At 37.9% G+C, this 21,910-nt stretch overlaps 1 protein-coding gene and 1 long non-coding RNA gene across 2 annotated transcripts; both read right to left on the bottom strand.

Annotated features, from left to right (window-relative positions):
- Nucleotides 1-7,638: 7,638 nt before the first annotated feature.
- On the bottom strand, nt 7,639-9,972 carry LOC121406095. The gene is made up of 2 exons (XR_005968753.1): nt 9,890-9,972; nt 7,639-7,686 (listed from the first exon to the last, which is right to left on the bottom strand). It is a non-coding gene; the product is annotated as an uncharacterized LOC121406095 (long non-coding RNA).
- A 644-nt stretch (nt 9,973-10,616) lies between these two features.
- Nucleotides 10,617-19,291, bottom strand: LOC121406270 (deleted in malignant brain tumors 1 protein-like). The gene is made up of 8 exons (XM_041597287.1): nt 18,915-19,291; nt 16,991-17,356; nt 15,466-15,789; nt 14,607-14,921; nt 13,831-14,184; nt 13,065-13,433; nt 10,992-11,075; nt 10,617-10,663 (listed from the first exon to the last, which is right to left on the bottom strand). The coding sequence occupies exons 1-8, from the start codon at nt 19,129-19,131 to the stop codon at nt 10,617-10,619; spliced, it is 2,076 nt and encodes a 691-aa protein (XP_041453221.1). The 5' UTR covers nt 19,132-19,291.
- Nucleotides 19,292-21,910: the final 2,619 nt, after the last annotated feature.

The raw sequence follows: 21,910 nt of genomic DNA, 5'->3' as shown, positions 1-21,910 counted from the left end.
AGGGGGGCAGTCTGCCCCCCCCGCCCTTAGGTACGCTAATGATGCCCCGTAAGACACATTCATGACATTGGCCAGTATTCTAGGGGAGCGTTTCATGAAATGACTTGTCGTATAAAGCGACCGATAAGTTTTATCCGACAGTTACCATAGTAACAGAGCTTCTAATCAAAATCAAGGAGAGTTGTCAGATACGACATCTTGTTAGACGAAAACGTACTACATGAAACGCTTCCCATTACGTAGTACGGTTTAACCCAGACAACAGTCTAACTCTATGTTAAAATTATGGAAAGTCATAAATGCAAGAAATCTTAAAAATGAATAATAATAATAATAATAATAATATTGGATTTGTATAGCGCACGTGACCAGCATGCTAGGTGCACAAGGCGCTCCTATATTACCCCGGGTAAGCTAGTCTACCGATCCTGGTGCAGAGTTTATTAAAATTGTAAGCTGCCACTATTTATTGTGTTTATTTTCAAAGCTTTAATTGCGAAGAAAACTATTCAATTCATTGGTATTTGGTGTATGGAACCTTACACATTCACTTTATTAAAACACCATTTTCTCCTTTTAAAGTAGAAATATATTGAAAATCGTAAAAATGGAGAATCATATATCACAATAAAGGAGAAAATAAGGAGAACATGATGGTGTACATCATTTATTATGGAGACCGATAAAAGTCACTTAATTGATAGTTTAAAGTTCTCTCTCTGAATGCTTCAAACACGCAGAATTACGTCCGCGAAATTGGGGATTTTTTATGACGTCACTGTCTGTACGAGAGGCGTGATTGGCTCTCCCACGTGAAGCTCCACTTGCATGCAAAACCTGTTGCAAGGGTACATTTTCTCCACATTGTCACTGAATACTTCGATCCCGAAATGAAAGAAAACCCAGAATTTTATCTAGATTTGGATTTTCAAATTGATGATTTTGAGATGAAGAGAATGATGATGAAGTGAACAACACAGTGACGTAGTTGGAGGTAAATTGGGGGAATTACGCCGATGATCATGATGATGATGATGAAAATTTAACTTGCAACACGATCACAAGTGATGTCATGTACATGCCGATTCGCTACCAATTCATGCTGCTGGAAGTGCTAGCTACACCGCGCGGGCCAAATTGAATTCATGCTGAACATGAATAACCACATCCAGACAGAGTCTATCATAAGAAGGAAAATGATATAACTGTACTTACAAACAAGTGAATAATCCGAACCTGAAGGCAAATCAACTCAACGAATAGTAGCAGACGATATGGCATATGCACTGACGATAAACTTCATGGGGCTGGGATAGATTGTCACTCGTTCTGTTAGATGTAACTTTTATCTCATTAATTTGACAAAATTACGAAACTCGGGGAATTATTTCTCTATATAAAAATATAGTAACATCTCTTATCATTTGTTGAATTACAATAAAACCTGTTTTGAAGGAAAACGTTGAGGTAAATTAAAATTAGATGTAAAAGATCATCCCATCATGCGTAGCATTATGTGATCGTAAACAAACCATCAAAACAACACATGATGCCGTTTTGTTTGCTCGCCTTGGCTGAGACTGAGAGAATAGATCTATGCACGTGTTGCACAGCTCTCAATCAGCAAGGCGGGCAAGGAAGGAATACGTGCATGTTTGAGATGGTTTGTTTGCAATGACATACAAGCTACGCATGTTGGGGATGTAATTTAAGTTTACCTCAACGTTTTCCTTCAAAACAGCTAGTTTTATCGTAATACAAAAATAATAAGAGATGTTACTATATTTTTATATATATAAATAATTCCCCGAGTTTCGTAATTTTGTCAAATTAATGAGTTAAAAATTACATCTAACAGAACGAGTGACAATCTATTCCAGCCACATGAAGTTTATCGTCAGTGCATATCTTCTGCTGCTATTCGTTGAGTTGATTAGCCTCCCGGGGGGGGGGGCCACTTCCATTCACGAGTGGATACCATGCGCGACCATGGGGTCTCGAAAAGCACCCTAAATACGTAATTTCCATATTCTGAAAATGCACCCCTTAACAAGTATTGGCGTGTGAAACACTACCCTTAAAAAGTATTGGAAACAAAACGATACTCTTAGCAAATATTCCCTGAAATGAACCCCTAAACAAGTACAGGAATGTTTTATTGTTACGGGTCCTTCGGTCGTCGGCTTTACCTTATTTGGTTTAGTACGACCTCACCTTCTACACCTCGCGCAAATAGGACTCTAAACACGTAGTATAGGGGCAAAAGGACATCCTTTATAAAATATTTTAATTTTGTTTTATCATCCCCGCATATTCGACCCTAAACACGTAATTTTCCTAGCGAAATAGATACCCTTTTTTCATTATTTTTGTGTTTTTGACACCCTTATCACGTTACGTACGTAACGTGCCCTATCGTGAAAAGGACATCCTTTTTACGTGTTTTTTTGGTCGCGCATGGTATCCACTCGTCAATGTAAGTGGCCCCCCCGGGATTAGCCTTCAGGTTCGGATTATTCACTTGTTTGTAAGTACAGTTATTTTCCTTCTTATGATAGACTCTGTCTGGATGTGGTTATTCATTTTCATGGATTTAATTTGGCCCGTGCGGTGTAGCTACCACTTGTAGCAGCAGCTGCATGAGTTGGTAGCGAATCGGCATGTACATGACTTGTGATCGTTATTTTTTCGTCATCATCATCGGCATAGTTCCCCCAATTTACCTCCAACTACGTCACTGTGTTGTTCACTTCATCATCATTCTCTTCATCTTTAAAATCATCAATTTGAAAATCCAAATCTAGATAAAATTCTGGGTTTTCTTTCAATTCGTGATAGAAGTATTCACTGACAGTGTGGAGGAAACGTACCCACGCAACAGGTTTTGCATGCAAGTGGAGCTTCACTTTGGAGAGCCAATCACGCCTCTCGTACAGACAGTGACGTCATCAAATTCCGGTCAATTCACAGACCGATGCGAGGCATATTTCGGAGGGGCATTTTAGCGTTTTTTAATCGGCGATTTTCACCTTTTTGTATTATTTTCGGTATTTTTGAATGACCCACTGATGTTCCCCACATCATTACCTTTCCATTGATATATAATAAGACCACATTCATAATCAATATATTTCTCCTTTAAACAGACCTGTCCTGTTAAATTGCAGAAAAAATTCCTGTTTTATGAATTTGCAGAATGATTCCGTTACTGCTTTCTGCAAAATCTTTTTTCCCGTAAAATCAGGGTTTGTTAACAGTGTATACTGTAGTGTAGGGATCAATATTTACTATCCGGACAATTATGCATGCGTTCACCGAACAAAAGACGTAGACTTCCAAAGCTAATCAATGTTTCACATGATTCATTATCAATTTGATCGTTGCATTGGTGACAGCAAATGTGATTGATATCTGAAATCTATTGCAATTGTAAAGACATGACAGGAAGAGATTAACTAGCTTACTTTCCTGGAAATAGATAATTTAATTATCATAGCCTATATGCAACGACAGGACCCGGGCGCGCCGCGAGGTTACAAGGGCGTAGGCTGGTTTGAGCATGGGGAGGTGGAAGTAAAGTGGTATGGGGGTGCATATATTGGGGATATGGAACTAATGTTGAGAAAATCAGCTGTTGAAAGTAGAAGGGGTACAATAGAAAAAAGCATCTTTAGTAGCTGTTTTCACGTACGACAGATAGTTTGTAGCGCTAATTTAGTTATCAGTTTATTTCCAAATAAAATTATTTCCTTTCTAATTACCTACACAAGTAAAGATATGCATATACATTACGTCTCCTGATGAATTTGTTTGTATTGTTATACATTTAGATGTTATATTTTGTAAATATGTATATTGAACTATCATTGTAAATATAAAAAGATTGAAAGCGGAAATAAATTGAATTGCATTTAATTAAATTGTAATAGACCTTATACATGTGAGGTCACAATTTCATATCGCCTTCCCTGAGGGTGTATTTAAGAACGAATTCAAGAACGTAACAAATTATATTGAAAATGCAAGACAAATCACCATGAACAGCTGGGAGGGCTTTGTCGAAAATTTGGTGAACCGGAGCTGCAGCTCGTCCTAATTTTCAGAGCTGACAAAAAAATTTGTCGCTTGTTCATACTCCTGGAAGAAACTGTTGTTTCGATCCACCAATTTTTTACAAAGACTTCTTGGTTTCTCATTAATATCATGAAGGGCATTCGACAATACATTCTCTATGTTCTTTGAAACGTTAATTGTCGTGCTGCGCAACTTCCTACAGTACGAGGCTGTTAATGAAAAACAGGCAACCAATTTCATTCACCTTGCCCTTTTTATTGCTCAACCGAACGTGGATTAAAGCACTGAATTCTATATATCTCTCATTCCCTATTATGCCATTATAACTATCAATTTCATTGACACGTCAGTTATTCATAAACACGATAATGGAGTCTGACGCACGCAATTACCCTGATTGGAAGATGATTATATTATAGGCAATCTTTAATTTAATCATAATCAAGGTACATCTTTATTTCATCAGCAAAGTGAGCCAGAAAAATGTCTCATCGGTTTGAAATTTTCTTTTCTGAAGTACGAACATTTTAATGAATAATTTATTGTAATGTCCTGGTAGAGCTATACATCCCTGCATATGAAGAGCTCAATTGTAAGGGGTTATATCCATTTTTCATCAAATTTGATTTTTTTTTTGTCTCAATGAGTAGAAATTTAGTAGCTCTATAAGATGATACCAAAGAAAAGTTGAAATTACTATTAACAAGTGAGCAAAAATTACAAAGAAAAATCACCTTTTTTAGAGGGGTTAGATGCATTTCAATTTGTTTGCAAAAGGTGCTAGATCCACATAAATATTTTTTGGGAAAAAAAAATATTTTAAAAATAGGAAGACAGGCAGATTTGTTTTATACAAAATTTTATGTTCACATGGTAGGGTATTATGACAATTTAGTTTAGCATTAAAGTATTTCAGTACGGGAGAATAAAAAACGTGATTTCCTTGGAATGGTCTAAAGTGGATATAACCCCTTTTATAACAAACTTCCGAAGAGGCCATGGGCATAAGGGGTTAGATCAGTTTTTCATAAAATTTGATATTTTTCCCTCTCAATGTATAAAATTTTCGTCGCTCTGATGATAGGGAAAAAATTGAAATTCCCATAAAAACATAAACAGAAATGGCTAAGAAGACACTTTTTTATTCAGAAGGGGTGAGATCCATTTCAGTTTGTTTGCTAAAGGAGCTAGATCCACAAAGGTAATATATATATATATATGTATATATATATATATATATATATATATATATATATATATATATATATATATATATATATATATATATATATATATATATTAAAGATATGAAGAGCGGCAAATTTCTTTTATACCCAATTTTATGTTCATGACAATTTAGTTTCGCATAGAAATATAGCAATGTATATAGGAAAATTGAATAAGCATGATATTCTCGGAATGGTCTAAAGTGGATCTAACTCCTTTTGCAAACGAACTCTTCATATTTTGGTACCATTTTTATACGGATCTTTGCATGCATAGCTGACTACAGTCTCCAGAAGAGTAAGAATCGGACAAAGCAACTTGGCGCAGCTGGGATTTTACGACCTTCTGGAGATTGTCTCGTTTCTCCTCCTCTTATGTTATAGTCCCAACAATAAATACAATAAAAAATCATATGCACCAATTAATCAACAAAATATGATAGTTTTCTTAATTTAACAACTTCAATCCTACTAACAATTTGCATTAATTAAAAAGTTGTCATGTATTTCATGTAGATAGAACAATGGATTATACATTTCTGTTACTCTATCATTTGACAATTACTTACGTTTGTATAGTTTATTCTAAATGTAAACGTGTATACCAGTAACTGAAAGGAAAGTGAAATAAGTCTCCAACTATGACATTCGTATTTAAATCAGCAGATACTTAATATTTCACCCAAGTTCCTCGGTATTCAAAAGTGCTTTTGTTTGATTTTCAAGTTAATATTTCGTATTTTTAAAATAAATACAACTGCTCGGTGACACGACATTTGCTCCTGTTTTAATTCTCAGAGGGCATAGGTTTAGAATTGTAATAGAGTTGTTGGTTGAAAGCAATGTAAAGTCAAGGATTGGGGTAAAGCCAGTTCGTAGTTCCTTTCTGCGCATGATCAAAAGATTTTACGCATGATCAGAAGAAGGTCATTTGCACTAAAGTGACATGGCGCTTTAAAATCTAATGAGATAAGCACCAACTTTGATGTCTTGATTATTATATATTCTTTTGAATTGTCGTTTTCATTTACATCCACAAAAACAACAATACTTCCACGAACGACTGGTATTTCACAGTTTGCAAAGTACATTGTGTAACATGCTAAGATATGCATTCAAAGAAGGGGTGCAACAAATGCCTTCATTAAGTGTTCATTTATGTGCTATTCTAGTCACCTGGTCTATTCAATTTCTTCATCCAGCTATGTAAGGCAAGCTTAAGTAATATCTTGCTTTGAAATCTGCCTATCATGATGAAAAAATGAAAGGTCATTTGACCAAAATTGTCCATGAAGTAACTACGAACTGGTCTATTAAGTGTTGAAGGTTATGTGTTATATTTGGACTAACGTGCATATTTTCCATCGGAGCAATAATCATCGACGAAGCAACTGTCGCGGAGTCAACTACTTATGCACGTGAACGATTATCATCAATGTAATAAGCTTAAACATTATACAAACCGAGTCGAGGACGGGTTATAAGTTAATTTTAAGGCTGTACGAATCACCATTATCACGATGAACGGTGTTGAAATGGTGAGGAGGGGGGGGGGGGGGACTGAGCCAGAGAGTGGGGAATGGTCATGTCAAAAAAGTAAAAATGAGATGCTAAGTTTACGGAGGGGGGGTTACACATTTATCGAAAATAAGTGGGGCTCGGGGCTGGAGGCCTTACAACGTTCTGCGATCCGTGATCATACTGTAAAGGATTTTTTTTGACATCGGATTTTTCACTCTTATCCAAAGGCTGTAATAATTTATTTCCAATATTTTGAAAAGCTGCAAGCGAAAAAAAAATCCTATTTGATACTAAAGAAATGTTATTTTTTCGATAGATTTTGACGTAATATTCAGAAAGTAATATCAGATTGTCCCTTTTACCTTCATTTACTTCCCCTTTCTACTTCTTTTCTTGGTCATGGAAATTTTGGGGGCCATGTGGCTACCACACCATCTCCCCTCTCTAATGGCGGCGGAAGCCAAAAAATTAGAGGGGGTCTTCCTGAAATTTTGTGATGGACACATGTAAAACAATTTGACAAGAAAAAAAAAGGTCATCAACCTAAATTTTAGGGGGGGGGGGGGCAACAGACATTTTAAAGGTGTCCACCAGAATTAAAGGGGGACGCAGGAAACAAAATTGACAAGCAAAAAAAAGGTTATCAACTAAATATTTAGGAGGGATCGTCCCCCCCCCCCTACCTCAAATTTTGAGAGGGGACCTGTCCCGCCCCCGCTTCCGTCGCCTATGCCCCTCTCTCTCTCTGTACGCCAGTGTTCCATCGAAATGTTTGGGAAGGTCTAGCTCGCCCGATGAGTAAAATTTTCATTTGCTATCTCCCGTTAAAGGAATCTCTGTTATATTTGATGATCTTGCTCTTCGCCTGTAATAAAAAGGGGGGAAAACGGTAAAAATTGTAAAAACAGAACACTAAAATATTAATGCACGTGACCACGAGAGCATGGACGAAAACAATGAGGGTGTTTTACAGAGCTAGGTGTTGGTACGTTACACAGATTGATGACGTGTTCTGGTGCCGGTCGTACGTCACCATGGAAACTTACGAAAAACTTTATGTAATGCGTGATCTATCATTATTCAAAGAGGTTTTATGGCCCGAAATGTTTTGTTTCAAGACAGTCTAAGAATTTACATGTAGGTTTGCTAATGTTTCGATATTTCTTTTTGGTAATTATAAGTGGATGATTGTGCTCTTTCATAAATAACATAGTTTAAAGGTATGATTTAATTACTGATGCTCAAAATCATAGAAAAAACAGGTTAACCACCGGAAACATCGTAATAGATACACACACACACACTACCACCATCACCCACACATGCATCCCCTCTATCTCTCTCTCTATATATTTTTTAGGTATATATATATTTTTATATATATATATATATATATATATATATATATATTATATTATATCTGTATATGTGTGTGTGTATGAATCTATTATGATGTTGTAGATGTAGGTTATTCTCTGTATCGTTTTAATCATTGTAAACACACACATACACACCCACACACACACATATATATATTACATATACATATATATATATATATATATATATATATATATATATATTATATTATATATATATATATATATATATATATATTTATATTTATGTGTGTGTGTGTGTGTGTGTAAAGCTTTACATGTACAACAGCTTTTGGCAACTCTTTTTTATAAATCTGTCTATCTGACGGTCAATCGGATCTGGCTCGCCCTAACAACAAACCCGTCTCTGTGGTCTAGTGGTTAAGGCACCGGCGTTCAAAGCTGGGGGCCCGGGTTCGATTCCCGGCAGAGACATTTTTTCGGCATCACCAATTTTTCCAAAGGGTAGATAGCTCTGGGGAACCTTGATTTAAGCTACGCCTACCATTGTTCTCTTCATCCATTTCTTTACAATATATATATATATATATATATATTATTATATATTTCTTTACAATTATATATATATGCATATGTATATATATATGTATATATGTGTGAAGTTATACATGTACAACAGCTTTGGCAACTGTTTATGTAAATATTGTGTGAAAGAAATGGATGAAGAGAACATTATTCTCTTCATCCATTTATTTCAAACTACATATATATATACATACAGATTAAACATAACACCAAAGAGTTAAATGGTGTTATATAAGCACCTATATGACGTGATCACCATAAACTTAACACTAGAGTAAAATGTCTAGTGTGGACCTCTCTTTACCGGTCAACACCACATTTCCTGTGTAATATTCTAACCAAAAACGGCCTGAAAACTCTTGTCTTTTGGTTTGAATTAAGCCAGATATGTGTTGAAACAACACCGGCTGGTAAAGAAAACTGGGTTGATTTTAAACTGGTGTTTGTCAACACTTTTCAGCCATGTCTGGTGTAAAAGTGTTCCAGACCGGTGTTGTTTTATTTTTCTGGTGTTGCATTACACATTTTGCAATGTACTACTGCGACAATTCAATATTTACATTCATGATCACTGATTTATACAATTAGTATTCGTATAGAAGAAGTTGTTTTATAAAATTATAACTACTAACAAACAATGAATCTTTAAAAGGGTTAAAGATCAAACCTATATTCATACATTTATTTCAAAATAAAATCGAGACATCAGCAATTGTTGTCGTCGTTTTGTTTTCTTTGTCAATAGCGTATTTTAGCATCTACATCACAGATGCTTTCTGCAACGTTAATAATCTATTGAGATTGCCTCCCAAACCCAATGGACAAATTAAAAGTCATTGTCGAGAGTTTTTGGACCGGACCAGCACATCGTCTTATAACACGGACTGGACAAACAATTGCAAGCATGTCGTTTGCCAAGAGTCCTGGACGACACTGCGGATTTAATTCACCGATTTTCGACAAAGTCTGCTTTGTTATGAAAAGCTTTTGACAAGAGATTAGCTGCGTTACGTAAAGCATCTGAGAAGTGATTGCTAAACTGTCCTATTTGGCTCTGAGAGAAACCTTCAGTCTCCTCTCTTTCTACCCCGTTTACTGGCCAAAATATTAAAATGAATTATAGAAAAAGACACCATACAATACCTATAGTGCTGCATCCGTATTGTCAATAAGACAATGACAATCAGGGCAACGACAATGTACACCGCCTGTGCAATGATTAAAGCTGAAAAGTGAAAATACGTTTGACATAATTAAATCTGCTGATAGCATAACGCAAATCAGGGCACCGTAACACTGAAGCTAGTGATTAATCGGTAAATAAAAAGGCTTATTAAGGTCATCATCCTATGCGTATTCTTCTAGGTATACTGACCAGGAACTAATCAGAATAGTGCTACCAAATTAGAATTGCGTTTGGTTGCACTGTTTATCCACTGATGTAGTGAGTGTACAAGTATAAATTGTTATTTTGCTTTTATGAATAATTCATAAACAAATTGTATGGAGAGAAATGAAGATATATGGGAAAATATAATGATCAATATTGGGTGATTTACAGATACAAAAATATCGGCCATTCTCACAACACTTTTTATTTAACCTGCTGTCCAAACAAACATGGAACTTTAATTTGTTAAAGGACAACTGAGTAGTGATGTAAAAAAATGACAACCAACAAAAATACGTTTTCCATTAACATGATTAATGACTTAGGGGTGAAAATGTTGTCGTACGGGACATATCTCAGTCCCAGACGACACATAGCATTTTCACCTGTAATTCACCCGGTTTTCAATTTTTGACATCACTATACCCGCTTTAACTTTATCATTGACAAAAAATAATGGTCAAGCATTCAAGTAAGGGACTATAAATTGTTCTCAAACTGTCCCATACGAAACGTATGGAATCGCCCTATTAATGACAAAAATCAAGATAATTATACATTGTTTTGCATTTATTCAACCTGGACAGTTTCGCTAGTCTATAGGATTAGTGGTATGTCTTTCTTTTAAAAGTAGAAGAAATAAGAGACTCCAGTTATAAGATAACTCAAATAGTTGCCTCTTTTGCTGGATTCCACAAGATTTGGTTTGTCGAGGTATTTCGTCATTCTCTACCGAAATATAGCTGCAAAAAAGGATGGCATGTTCTTCTGTGTGAGGGGCCTACTTCTGTTTCTCAAAAGTTGTTTGTTTTAATAATTACATGTCAATCATTCTCATAAAATAGAAATACCTACCGAATGTTCTTTTTGTTGGCACGGTCCAAGGCGGCATCGCACTACTCGTGACTTCACTGTTCCTTGCCAAATTCTCGCCAGTATCTGCATATTACAATATCAATAATCAATGTCATATTGACCACTTCTAGTGGCGAATAACGTTCTAGCCAAAACAAAGCTTTGGGTGGGGGAGGAGGTCCTGGAGCATGTTATTTTGCGTTTAAGGGGAATCCTACCCAAATAACATGTCTTTTCTAGAGGAAAAGGGGGAAAATCAGACTAATAGATGAAAGTTTGAACGACATCGGACATGTCGGAGAAAAAAAAAAAGGTTATGATTTTGAAAATTTGTAAAAAATCAAATAAAATTTAAAAAAATAAATGTTAATCACTATACCCATCGACAATTCTAATTCAGAAGTATTACTTAAAATTATGTTTTTCTGTCAAGAGGACATAAAATAAAATATGCTACCTTGCTTATATATCATTGCCCCCGGGTAGCAGTAACTTAGAATACCACAGTCCCTGTTAATCGAGTACAAGGTCTATGTGAAAGTTGTCTCTACCATTGGTCAGAATTTACTTACCAGATGCCAAATTTGGAATTTGCAGTCTTAGAGATTTCAATTAAAACAGCCATATTTTTTTTTTCATTGCTTATTCGATTTTTCTAATCTTTTATAATTCTGTTTAACTTATTTTCTCCTCTCTCACACATTTTACGACCGAGGTTGGATTCCCCCCTAAGAAGGGTCAAACGCCAAAAACAATGTCGCTGTGAAATATCCAACGTCATTTGTCGTAATAGGCCATTACGTATGTGTGAAAATAGTGGCCTAGTTATGGAAACGTACATATATTTACTGTTTAAAACTACTAAGAAGTGCCAATGAAGAAAGGTCCCAAAATAACAATAATCATTGACGGCTTCTCTGGCAACAACTGGCTATTCCTTACTAGATCATTCAATTCGACCTTGCTTGAAAGGAACACATGACCAAGAAGCGATGTAACAACAAGGGGTCGTGTGATCCAGTGATTAGAGCATCGGACTCATAATCGCCAGGTTGTGAGTTCGAATCCCCACTCTGCCAATGTCTTCATTTTGATGAAAATCCCCGAGAGTAATATCTGTCGTCGATAAGGTCAGTCACTATGACTGAATAACTTAGACGTATAAATGTTGCCTATATGTAATTGGTTATATTTTAGCTTGGCGTTTACCTGTAAAAAATCGGTCCTGTGGAGTTCCTACGGGAGTTATGATAAACAGAAACAGAAACACTCTGAAAGAGGATAGGTGAAAGATCTTTATGTAATGTTGGTTCTAACCGGGAAGTCAGTTGGTCGGACGCATCCTCACCAGCACATTGGCTTTTTGACAATCCTTTTCAAAGCGTACGTATTACAGAATAATGGAGGAAATGTATGTCTAACATTAATGCTACCTGAAATTAGGTTGCCACTGTAAAAAAACAAGGGCCGTTACCAAATGTCAGGGCCCCGTCTTTTGTGTAGAAATCCTGCAATAGCCTTTCTATCGTTGATCCATAGCACATTCACAATATAGGGAAATCGAAAATGCATGAAAGACGATAAGTGAACGACACATATTCCATTTGAATCCTGCCTTTGGGATATATGTGTTTCTAGCTCAGTGCTTTCACCGCGACTTTCATGCATCCTCAGTCATCCTGTCTATGGTGAATATAAGGATTACCGAAAAGAGGCTTACACCATTCTATGGGCATTTTTCATGAAAGGACGTTCGGATGTTTTATCCGACAACCCTATTCCGCTAATCAAAGTCAAGGAAAGGCGTTTTATCTCACAACTCATCGGACCAAAAAAAGTTTTCCAGAGGAGCGTTTTATCAACATTTATGTCCGACAAGTTGTCAGATCTAACATCTTTCCCTGATTTTCATTGGCCAAGAGGCACTGTTATTATGGTAACTGTCGGATAAAACGTCCGACAAGTCTTTTCATGAAACGCTTACCTGATGAAAGACAAGACTCTGTCTTTTGTTTTTAACCGTACCGTTGTGGGGCCCATTCTTTTGAAAGTGGTAAGAGAAAGTACCTTTACCTGTTATTTTCTTTGTGTTACTTTGGGTTGAAGACGCGGATGTAGTCCAGTCGACACATTTCACTTCGACGTCCTCGTCATGTGAGCAATCATGCCGATAATGAACTCTGCAATGTCCGATGTTCGTCTCTGTCCCATCACATTCGACCTCGTCAAGGAGGATAGGTCTACGTTTGGACGTCTTCTCATACAGACCGCAGGAGTAGCTTTCCGCCCGCTCATAGCCGAGCATCCTGCAGACTACGTTGGAGTCTGTCAAATCCCAGTTGTCGTCGCACACTGTCCCCCAAGTGCCAGAGGCGTCTGACTTCACTTCAACCCTGCCCTCCAGTGGGGATGGTCCACCAAGAAGCCGGATGCGATAGTCAACTGTAAGCGGGCAGAGTTACAAAATGAATAATTTGGCTATGACATGTTTTTCCAACAGACTATATGTGCTGCCACAGTCTCCGACGGGTTAAAAGAAATGTCTTGGGACAAATACAGAGCAACAGTTTTCCATTATTAGGCTACTCTTTGAATGGGGTTTGAAATTTTTGGTTTGATTTACTTGTATAAGTTCATTATAGTGAACGTTTTATGCCCATTTTCACACGAACTATAATTGTTCCATTCATAATAGAATTCAATATATTCAACATATCATTACAGATTGTATAGGTCTTTAAAATACATGCACACGAAAAGAGGTACTAATATTCATCTTCAGACACATTCTGGTTTCACGTTTTTCGTTTGTTGGATCTATACATCAAAGAAGACGAACCTTTTGGCTGGCAAGTGACTCCGAGGTCCATAAAGTGGTTGCATCTCCTGTGCAATCCTTGGTCGCTCTTTGGGCATTCCAGAACGTTGGCTTCCTTGCCACTGCATTTAAGGGTGTCCAGGTAGATTCCTCCGGTCCCATGTCCGTACTGACCGCAGCACTCGTAGGACAACGCCCTCGGGAACCCAAGCATCCTACAAAGGACGTTTGCGATGTTCATGGCGTAGTGCTCATTTCCGGTCGTCCTAATTAGGTCGCCAGTTGCGCAGATTGTACCCCAAGATCCGTAGTAGAATATTTCGACCCTTCCCGAATTTGTGTCTTCGCTTCCTTGTAGTCTGATTGGGACATCCACTGAAGTGAAAGGGTAACATATGGAAAGTAGCATAGGCTTAGTATCGAGATATACGGTTATGAGGAGACAAAAGAACTACATTTAAGAAGTAATTGCAGTGAACGATTTTGGTTTACTGGTCGTTTATGGGAAGCAACACAGGATTTAAAATCAACAAAAGCATAAAACATAGTAAAATGTGGTTGTACGTGCTTATTGGCTTTGACAGCTAGAGAGAACAATATATCTCAGTCGAATTATCTGAATCACACTGCACAAAATACTCTACCTCTTAGGATATACATGTATATCATTTGTTTCTTGCCATTCCAAAATGGATTATGTTTCATGTAATGTGGTAATCAATATCTATTCATTGGTGTGTGTGTAATTGCTGATCTTTAGTAGGCTGTTGTGAGACCTACATGATCTATGTACATACTCTCTCCTTGACACCTTGCGGCTGCATATCCGTCTGGGCTGTAAGTCAACCTCCCAAACTCCGACATGTTGCAATGGGCAATATTTATTTCTGTTCCGTTACAGATGACTCTCTCCAACAGAACATTCACAGAGGGCGCTTCATACAGTTCTTCATCCCGGTACGCTGCAGTAGCGCCGGCGTAGCCGAGCATGCGACAGACAACATCGGCAGCGCGGGAGTTCCAGGAGGAATAGGAGATAGCAGACCAAGATATTCCATGGTATACTTCAACTCTTCCCTCATCATTATTTCTAGAGACGAGGCGGACTGGCACTGTAATGATGAGAATTTTTCATTGGGTTTGATTCAAGGAAGGGACCAGGACTTTACAAAGTAGGGGATGGGAAGCAAAAAAGGGTGTTCACTAGAAAAATGGAGATCATTTGCATCCAGGAAAAAATTGCAAGAAAAAAGGTCCTCGCTTGCGTATGCATAATATATACTCCTATAAATGTGTTTGTGTTTCTCAAGAGAGAGAGGAGCATGGGCCGAATGTGCCCCTCTCTGGATCAGCCAGTGGTTTGATTCTCTTCAAAAATAGGAACGGACACACTTCTCAGAAAATACAACGAATGGATAACCTTACTTCCCGTGTTTTCCATATCAACATAACTGTGCTCATGCATAGCGATTTAAAAGGGATTTGTGGGAGTTAGAAGGGGGTGCGAGACATTCCTCTCCCATGTAGGCTGCGGTATTGAATTAGAACCTCGAAGGAGTGATTCATCCCCACACCACCCCCTCCCCCATCACTAATCTATCTACAAATATAAACTGGCAGTAAAAGAAAGTTTGAGGAAAGCGGGAACATACTTACAACTGACGCACGTGATCCCTGACACCCATCGTTCCCGACTGCAATTAAGAATGGTCCTGTTCTGTTGCTCGCAGTCACCGACGTTGTTTTCTGTTCCCTGGCACGAATAAGTGATGTTAAGGACAGCGGCCTCTTCATGGTCCAACAACTCGATATCATAGAAGGATTTAGCTGTATGTTCTCCAAGCATCCGGCAAAGGACGATGGCAAGGTTAAAGTCCATGGATTCGGCACAGAAAGCCTTCCATTGGAGGTTCTGTGCCAGTTCCACTCTGCCCTTTTGGTGACCAGGACGCTTTGATCCATCATGAATACGAATATCAGCTGCATGTTTATGGAAAATCAATAAATATCCCATACAATAAATAAAAAGATAACACCGGTAATCATAGAACATTGATCATTTAGAAGAGGTGATTCTTTTCATTGCTATATGATGATTCCGTCGATGGAAAATATTCCGCAATTGTACCTGGATGATGCTTAATGAACCTCTTTGTAAAGTTACGACGACTGGAACATAATTATTCTTATATATACTCTCTAGCGATATTCTGAAATAAAATCGCAAGGGCCATCAGTCTTACGCAAGAAATCATTTCGGAACAGCTTTATGGAACACCTATACCTGAGCTAGTCAACTCGACGGTAAGAGGATACGAATCCCCAGGTAAAATATTGAATAATTTAAAAATTTAAAATGGTTTCAGATATTTCAACTGAACCAAATTTTCAATAAAAATACCAATTGAAACATTTATTCAATAATAGAAATATAATTTTACCTATTAAAAAAACTAAATCGCCAATTCAAAGCAATTGGCAATTGGTCCCCCATTGCCTACATTAATTGGGACCAATCATTTTTCAATGGGTTGACTTCACGTGGGCCTATACCTACTGTTGCCCGTTCCACGTGCTCCCAATCGAATACCAAATTTGGATTTAGTTCTGAGCTCCCATTGGGATTTGAAAGCAGATTCGTCTTGAGCATGCAGTCTAGCCTTCTTTGCCTCGTGAGTGTTTCATAAGGCTGTTCATAAAGTTACAAATTATATGCACGACTGGAACATGTTCTTACGTGCTGCGTCTGCTACATAAGGTATATATCATTTAGTGCAAGAAAGGGTCATCAGTCGTGAGTAATGTCAACCAATGAAGGGCTTTCTGAAAGACCCATCAGGCGGATATTTCATAAAGCTGAAAGTTTTTACGCTCGACTAATGAGCCTTTGTTGTGCTAAATGATACATTCCAATGTAGCAGACTGAGCATTTACAAACATGTTCCAGTCGTGCGTGAAGTTGTGAGTAACTTTTCAAAATGCTTTATGAAACATCCACCTAGTAGGTGTTTCATAGAGCTGTTCGTAAGTTATGAACGACTGGTGATCCTTTCTTTAAGCTCTGGATCAACATCAATGAAAATTCGGTGTTAATATCCTTTCCACAGGAAAGGATCACCTGTCGGTATTGACCTTTAAAGTCACTTGTAACATACGAAGAGATTAATGAAACACGGATCACCTGGTATGCACACTAGTCCCAGATCATCAGAATGATCACAGTAAACCCCTCTATAATCTGAAGAGGAGTAACCCGGTTGTTCCACACCATGGTCAAATTTGCAATCCGTGATATTCGCTTCATTCCCTTCACATCGCACATCCCGTATCATATTTTCCGAAGCCCCTCGACCAAATGCCCCGCAGCAGTGGAAGCTGCTGGCCCCTATGTGCCCCAGCATCTGACAAAGGACGTTGGCCTCTTCATTGCGGATCCCTTCGTCGCATACCGTCGTCCAAGCGTCCTCGTAGTAAATCTCAACCCGCCCCTCGAATGGAGTTGCACCACCAACTAGTCGAATGTCATGAGGGTTGTTCCAAGCGGTTCCTGCACGAGGATCGAAAAAAATATTGAAAGTAATTGATTGGCCAACTACAGTCTTCATCTACGAATTAGTACAGTTACTTGTTTTATATAATAATTATTATATAAATAAATTTTATAATAACTTTAGAAGTAGATAGTTTGAACAAGGGGAATGCCTCTGGCCGTCTCACCTGCATCACGCGGTTCAATATAGCAGCAGTACTGACTTTGAACACTACTCTAACTCGCACAAGATGTTCAGTGATACATGGTTACTCTTATGTCCACTTTTTATGAACTAGACCAATAAACTTACAGAGATATGATGGTTATTCAACAAAAAAACCCAACATGGCCAAAGTTCATTGACCTTACATGACCTTTGACCTTGATAATGTGACCTGAAACTCGAACAGGATGTTCAGTGATACTTGATTACTCTTATGTACAAGTTTCATGAATCAGATCCATAAACTTTCAAAGTTATGATGGTAATTCAACAGATATACCCTATTCGGCCAAAGTTCATTGACCTTTGACCTTGGTCATGTGACCTGAAACGCGCACAGGATGTTCAGTGATACTTGATTACTCTAATGTCCAAGTTTAATGAACTAGACCAATAAACTTTCAAAGTTATGATGGTAATTCAACAGAAACCCCGATTCGGCCAAAGTTCATTGACCCTAAATGACCTTTGACCTTAATCATGAGACCTGAAACTTGCACAAAATTTTCAGTGATGCATGATTACTATTATGTCCAAGTTTCATGAATCAGATCCATAAACTTTCAAAGTTATAATGGGAATTCAACAGATATCCCAATTCGGCCAAAGTTCATTGACCCTAAATGACCTTTGACCTTGGTCATGTGACGTGAAACTCATGCAGGATGTATTAAGCTTATGTCCAAGTTTCATGAACTAGGTCCATATATTTTCTAAGTTATGATGACATTTCAAAAACTTAACCTCAGGTTAAGATTTCGATGTTGATTCCTCCAACATGGTCTAAGTTCATTGACCCTAAATGACCTTTGACCTTGGTCATGTGACATGAAACTCTGATAGGATGTTCAGTAATACTTGATTAACCTTATCGCCAAGTTTTATTAACTAGGTCCATATACTTTCTAAGTTATGACGTCATTTCAAAAACTTAACCTCAGGTTAAGATTTGATGTTGACGCCGCCGCCGCCGCCGCCATCGCCGCCGCCGCCGCCGTCGCCGTCGCCGTCGGAAAAGCGGCGCCTATAGTCTCACTTTGCTTCGCAGGTGAGACAAAAACTATTTTCATTAAGTTATTTCACGTCAGACCTTCTTGCCACTTAATACTCCGCTTGAAATTCAGGGGACGTGTGCAGACGTCAAGTTCTTCTCGTAGGTTTTAGGATATTTATTATCAAAACGAATTTATTGAAAGATTATCAATCATAATAAACGCACATTTATTTATTGCCCTTTGATGAGTTTACATCATATCTAGATCTTACCATACATGGACGCTAGCGCTCCTCATGGCGCCTTCGAGTTAGTTTAACGTAGATCTAGACATAGCCCCCAGCTAAAGTACTCACCCGGGTCGCACTCCAGACCAACGTCTTCATTATGCTCACAATAGTACCTCGAGTCGGAAGAATAAACCGGGTCAACTGGCTCCGATGCAAAGTAATGGTCACAGTCCGTGATATTAGCCTCATTCCCCTCACAGTATACCTTTAATTTTCGTTCTGACGATCCTTCGCCGAATTTTGCGCAACAGTAATGCGTAGTGGCCGAGGCGAATCCAAGCATTCTACACAGTACATTTGCTGTTCCGGCATTAAAGTAATCGTCACACACAGTCGACCACACATCTTCCAGAAAGATCTCGACTCGCCCTTCATATTGGTTGCGTCCACCCACCAGACGAATATTTTTACCATTGGTCTGGGCAGTTCCTTTTGAAAATAGAAAATAAACATGTAATATATAACCATATATTATTCAGCTCGGGCAAAACAGTGAATTGAAAAAGATAGTGTGACGTTCATTGATTAATTCGTTTAAACATATTTATGACCATTGTGATGAAAACATGGAAAACATGCATGGCGAAGAATTTCATCATCTGATCATCTCTGTTAAAGGATGTGGGCATGATGAGATCCGAGATCTCGTCATCTGATCATCTCTGTTAAAGGATGTAGACATGATGAGATCCGAGATCTCGTCATCTGATCATCTCTGTTAAAGGATATAGACATGATGAGATCCGAGATCTAGTCATCTGATCATCTCTGTTAAAGGATGTAGACATGATGAGATCCGAGATTTCGTCATCTGATCACCTCTGCTAAAGGATGTAGACATGATGAGATCCGAGATCTCGTCATCTGATCATCTCTGTTAAAGGATGTAGACATAATGAGATCCGAGATTTCGTCATCTGATCATCTCTGCTAAAGGATGTAGACATGATGAGATCCGAGATCTCGTCATCTGATCATCTCTGCTAAAGGATGTAGACATGATGAGATCCGAGATCTCGTCATCTGATCATCTCTGCTAAAGGATGTAGACATGATGAGATCCGAGATCTCGTCATCTGATCATCTCTGTTAAGGATGTAGACATGATGAGATCCGAGATCTTGTCATCTGATCATCTCTGCTAAAGGGTGTAGACATGATGAGATCCGAGATCTCGTCATCTGATCATCTCTGTTAAAGGATGTAGACATGCTGAGATCCGAGATCTCGTCATCTGATCATCTCTGCCAAAGGATGTAGACATGATGTAAACCGAGATCTCGTCATCTAATCATCTCTGCTAAAGGATGTAGACATGCTGAGATCTGAGATCTCGTCATCTAGTCATCTCTGCTAAAGGATGTCGAAATGATGAGATTCGGATCTCAATCATCTCATTGTCTGTTGGATGTCGGCATGATAAGATTTGGGATCTCGTCATCTGATCATTTCTGCTAGAGAATGTCGAAAATAACATCCAAGATCTCGACACATAATCTTTAGCTGATAAGATGTCGACTTTACAATTATCTCAACATCTGGGTGGCCCTTTTATTACAATTTGATTTTTAGACAAAAATGTTTTTTTCATCTTACATATAAATAAATTAAAATGCCATATGCATTCTTGGTGGCTATATGTTCAATTTGAGGTGATTTTTTTTTACGAATTTGCAAAAGGGATTATGAAATGTGTGTATTGTATTCTAATTTTCTGTTCACAAAATATAAATAACATTAAATGCCCAATATATCACAAAGTATGTCAATCATGAAAATAAAAGGAAGGGTACACTTGAACTTCGCTAAATAGAATACGTAAAATAGGCGTATTATTCAAAATGAAAACCGGCATGCAAAATTGATAAACTATCAATGGTCCATATAGTTGCATTTTTTAACGATTGGAATGTAAGACATATTCATGCTTAATTTACAAAATCTTGTACAGCTAGGTATCAATTTAGAATAATAAGATTAGTTTTTAAAAGAAAAAAAACCCGCTATTTTAAGCATACAAAACAACCGAAAGAGGAAAACGGTTGGTGGTTACGTACACCTAAACCAATCGCAAAACTTGCAAAGAGACCCATTAGAAAGTGTTGCATGTGCACACTGCACAATATTCTAAAGACTGGAAGGTGGCCATCCGGAAGCGTGGTTTCAAATTTACATTCACCAACTGCCATTTGGGCGATTAAAGCATGCTAGAAAACCATCCATTTTCAAAACATTTTCATCCTACTTTCCAAACAAACGAGAAACTTGAATTTGCATTGCGGCAATAATAACGTGCTACTGGGTTGTCATGTAAAAAAATGACAACCAACATTAAAATGTCCATGGGTGAATTAGTGGTAAAAATGTTGCGTGTCGTGAGGGGCATATCTGAGTCCCGTACGACACACAACATTGCCAGCATTAATTCACCCATAATCAAACATTATTATGGGTATCAATTTTAAACATGACCTCCCACTATAACTTCATCATGGACACAAAAGGACAATTTTTGTCACTCAAGCATTCAGCTACAGAGACTATAAATTGTTTTCGAAATGTCATGTACGACAATATGAAATCGCCAAACTGTGGAATGGACCCTGTATAGTCATATACCTTACCTGTGCCATGGTCAAGTGCAAGAAGATAAAGAAGCCTATACATCCAACAACAAAACGCTCCATGTTGAAAGACATCTCTGTGATGAGATAGCCCTACTTTTATACGGCCAATCAAATGACGAACCGGTGACGTAATAGGTCTAACTATCAGCCAATCAAAGAAGACTATAGCATCCGATGCTACCAACAATTGGTTTCTAATGTGGTCGGAACTGAATTTATCTCCTCACAATTCATTGGACCTACAGACCTATGCGTTATGTCTTTGCAAGTTTACCATCATTACTATTAAAAATAGCAATTATATCCTAAATTTCGGCAAAGTGGTGGAACTATAGCACAAAGCAGCTCGTCAAATTGTCATGACACAAGTCACAGCACACATCCCTTTCCATGAATTGACGCCCAAAAAGACGAACTTCCAATTATAGAGCAATT

This window comes from Lytechinus variegatus, chromosome 19, assembly GCF_018143015.1.
Source record: "Lytechinus variegatus isolate NC3 chromosome 19, Lvar_3.0, whole genome shotgun sequence".
NCBI lineage: Eukaryota > Metazoa > Echinodermata > Echinoidea > Temnopleuroida > Toxopneustidae > Lytechinus > Lytechinus variegatus.
The sequence above is the reverse complement of the archived record's forward strand: the minus strand, read 5'-3'. Positions and strand labels throughout refer to the sequence as shown.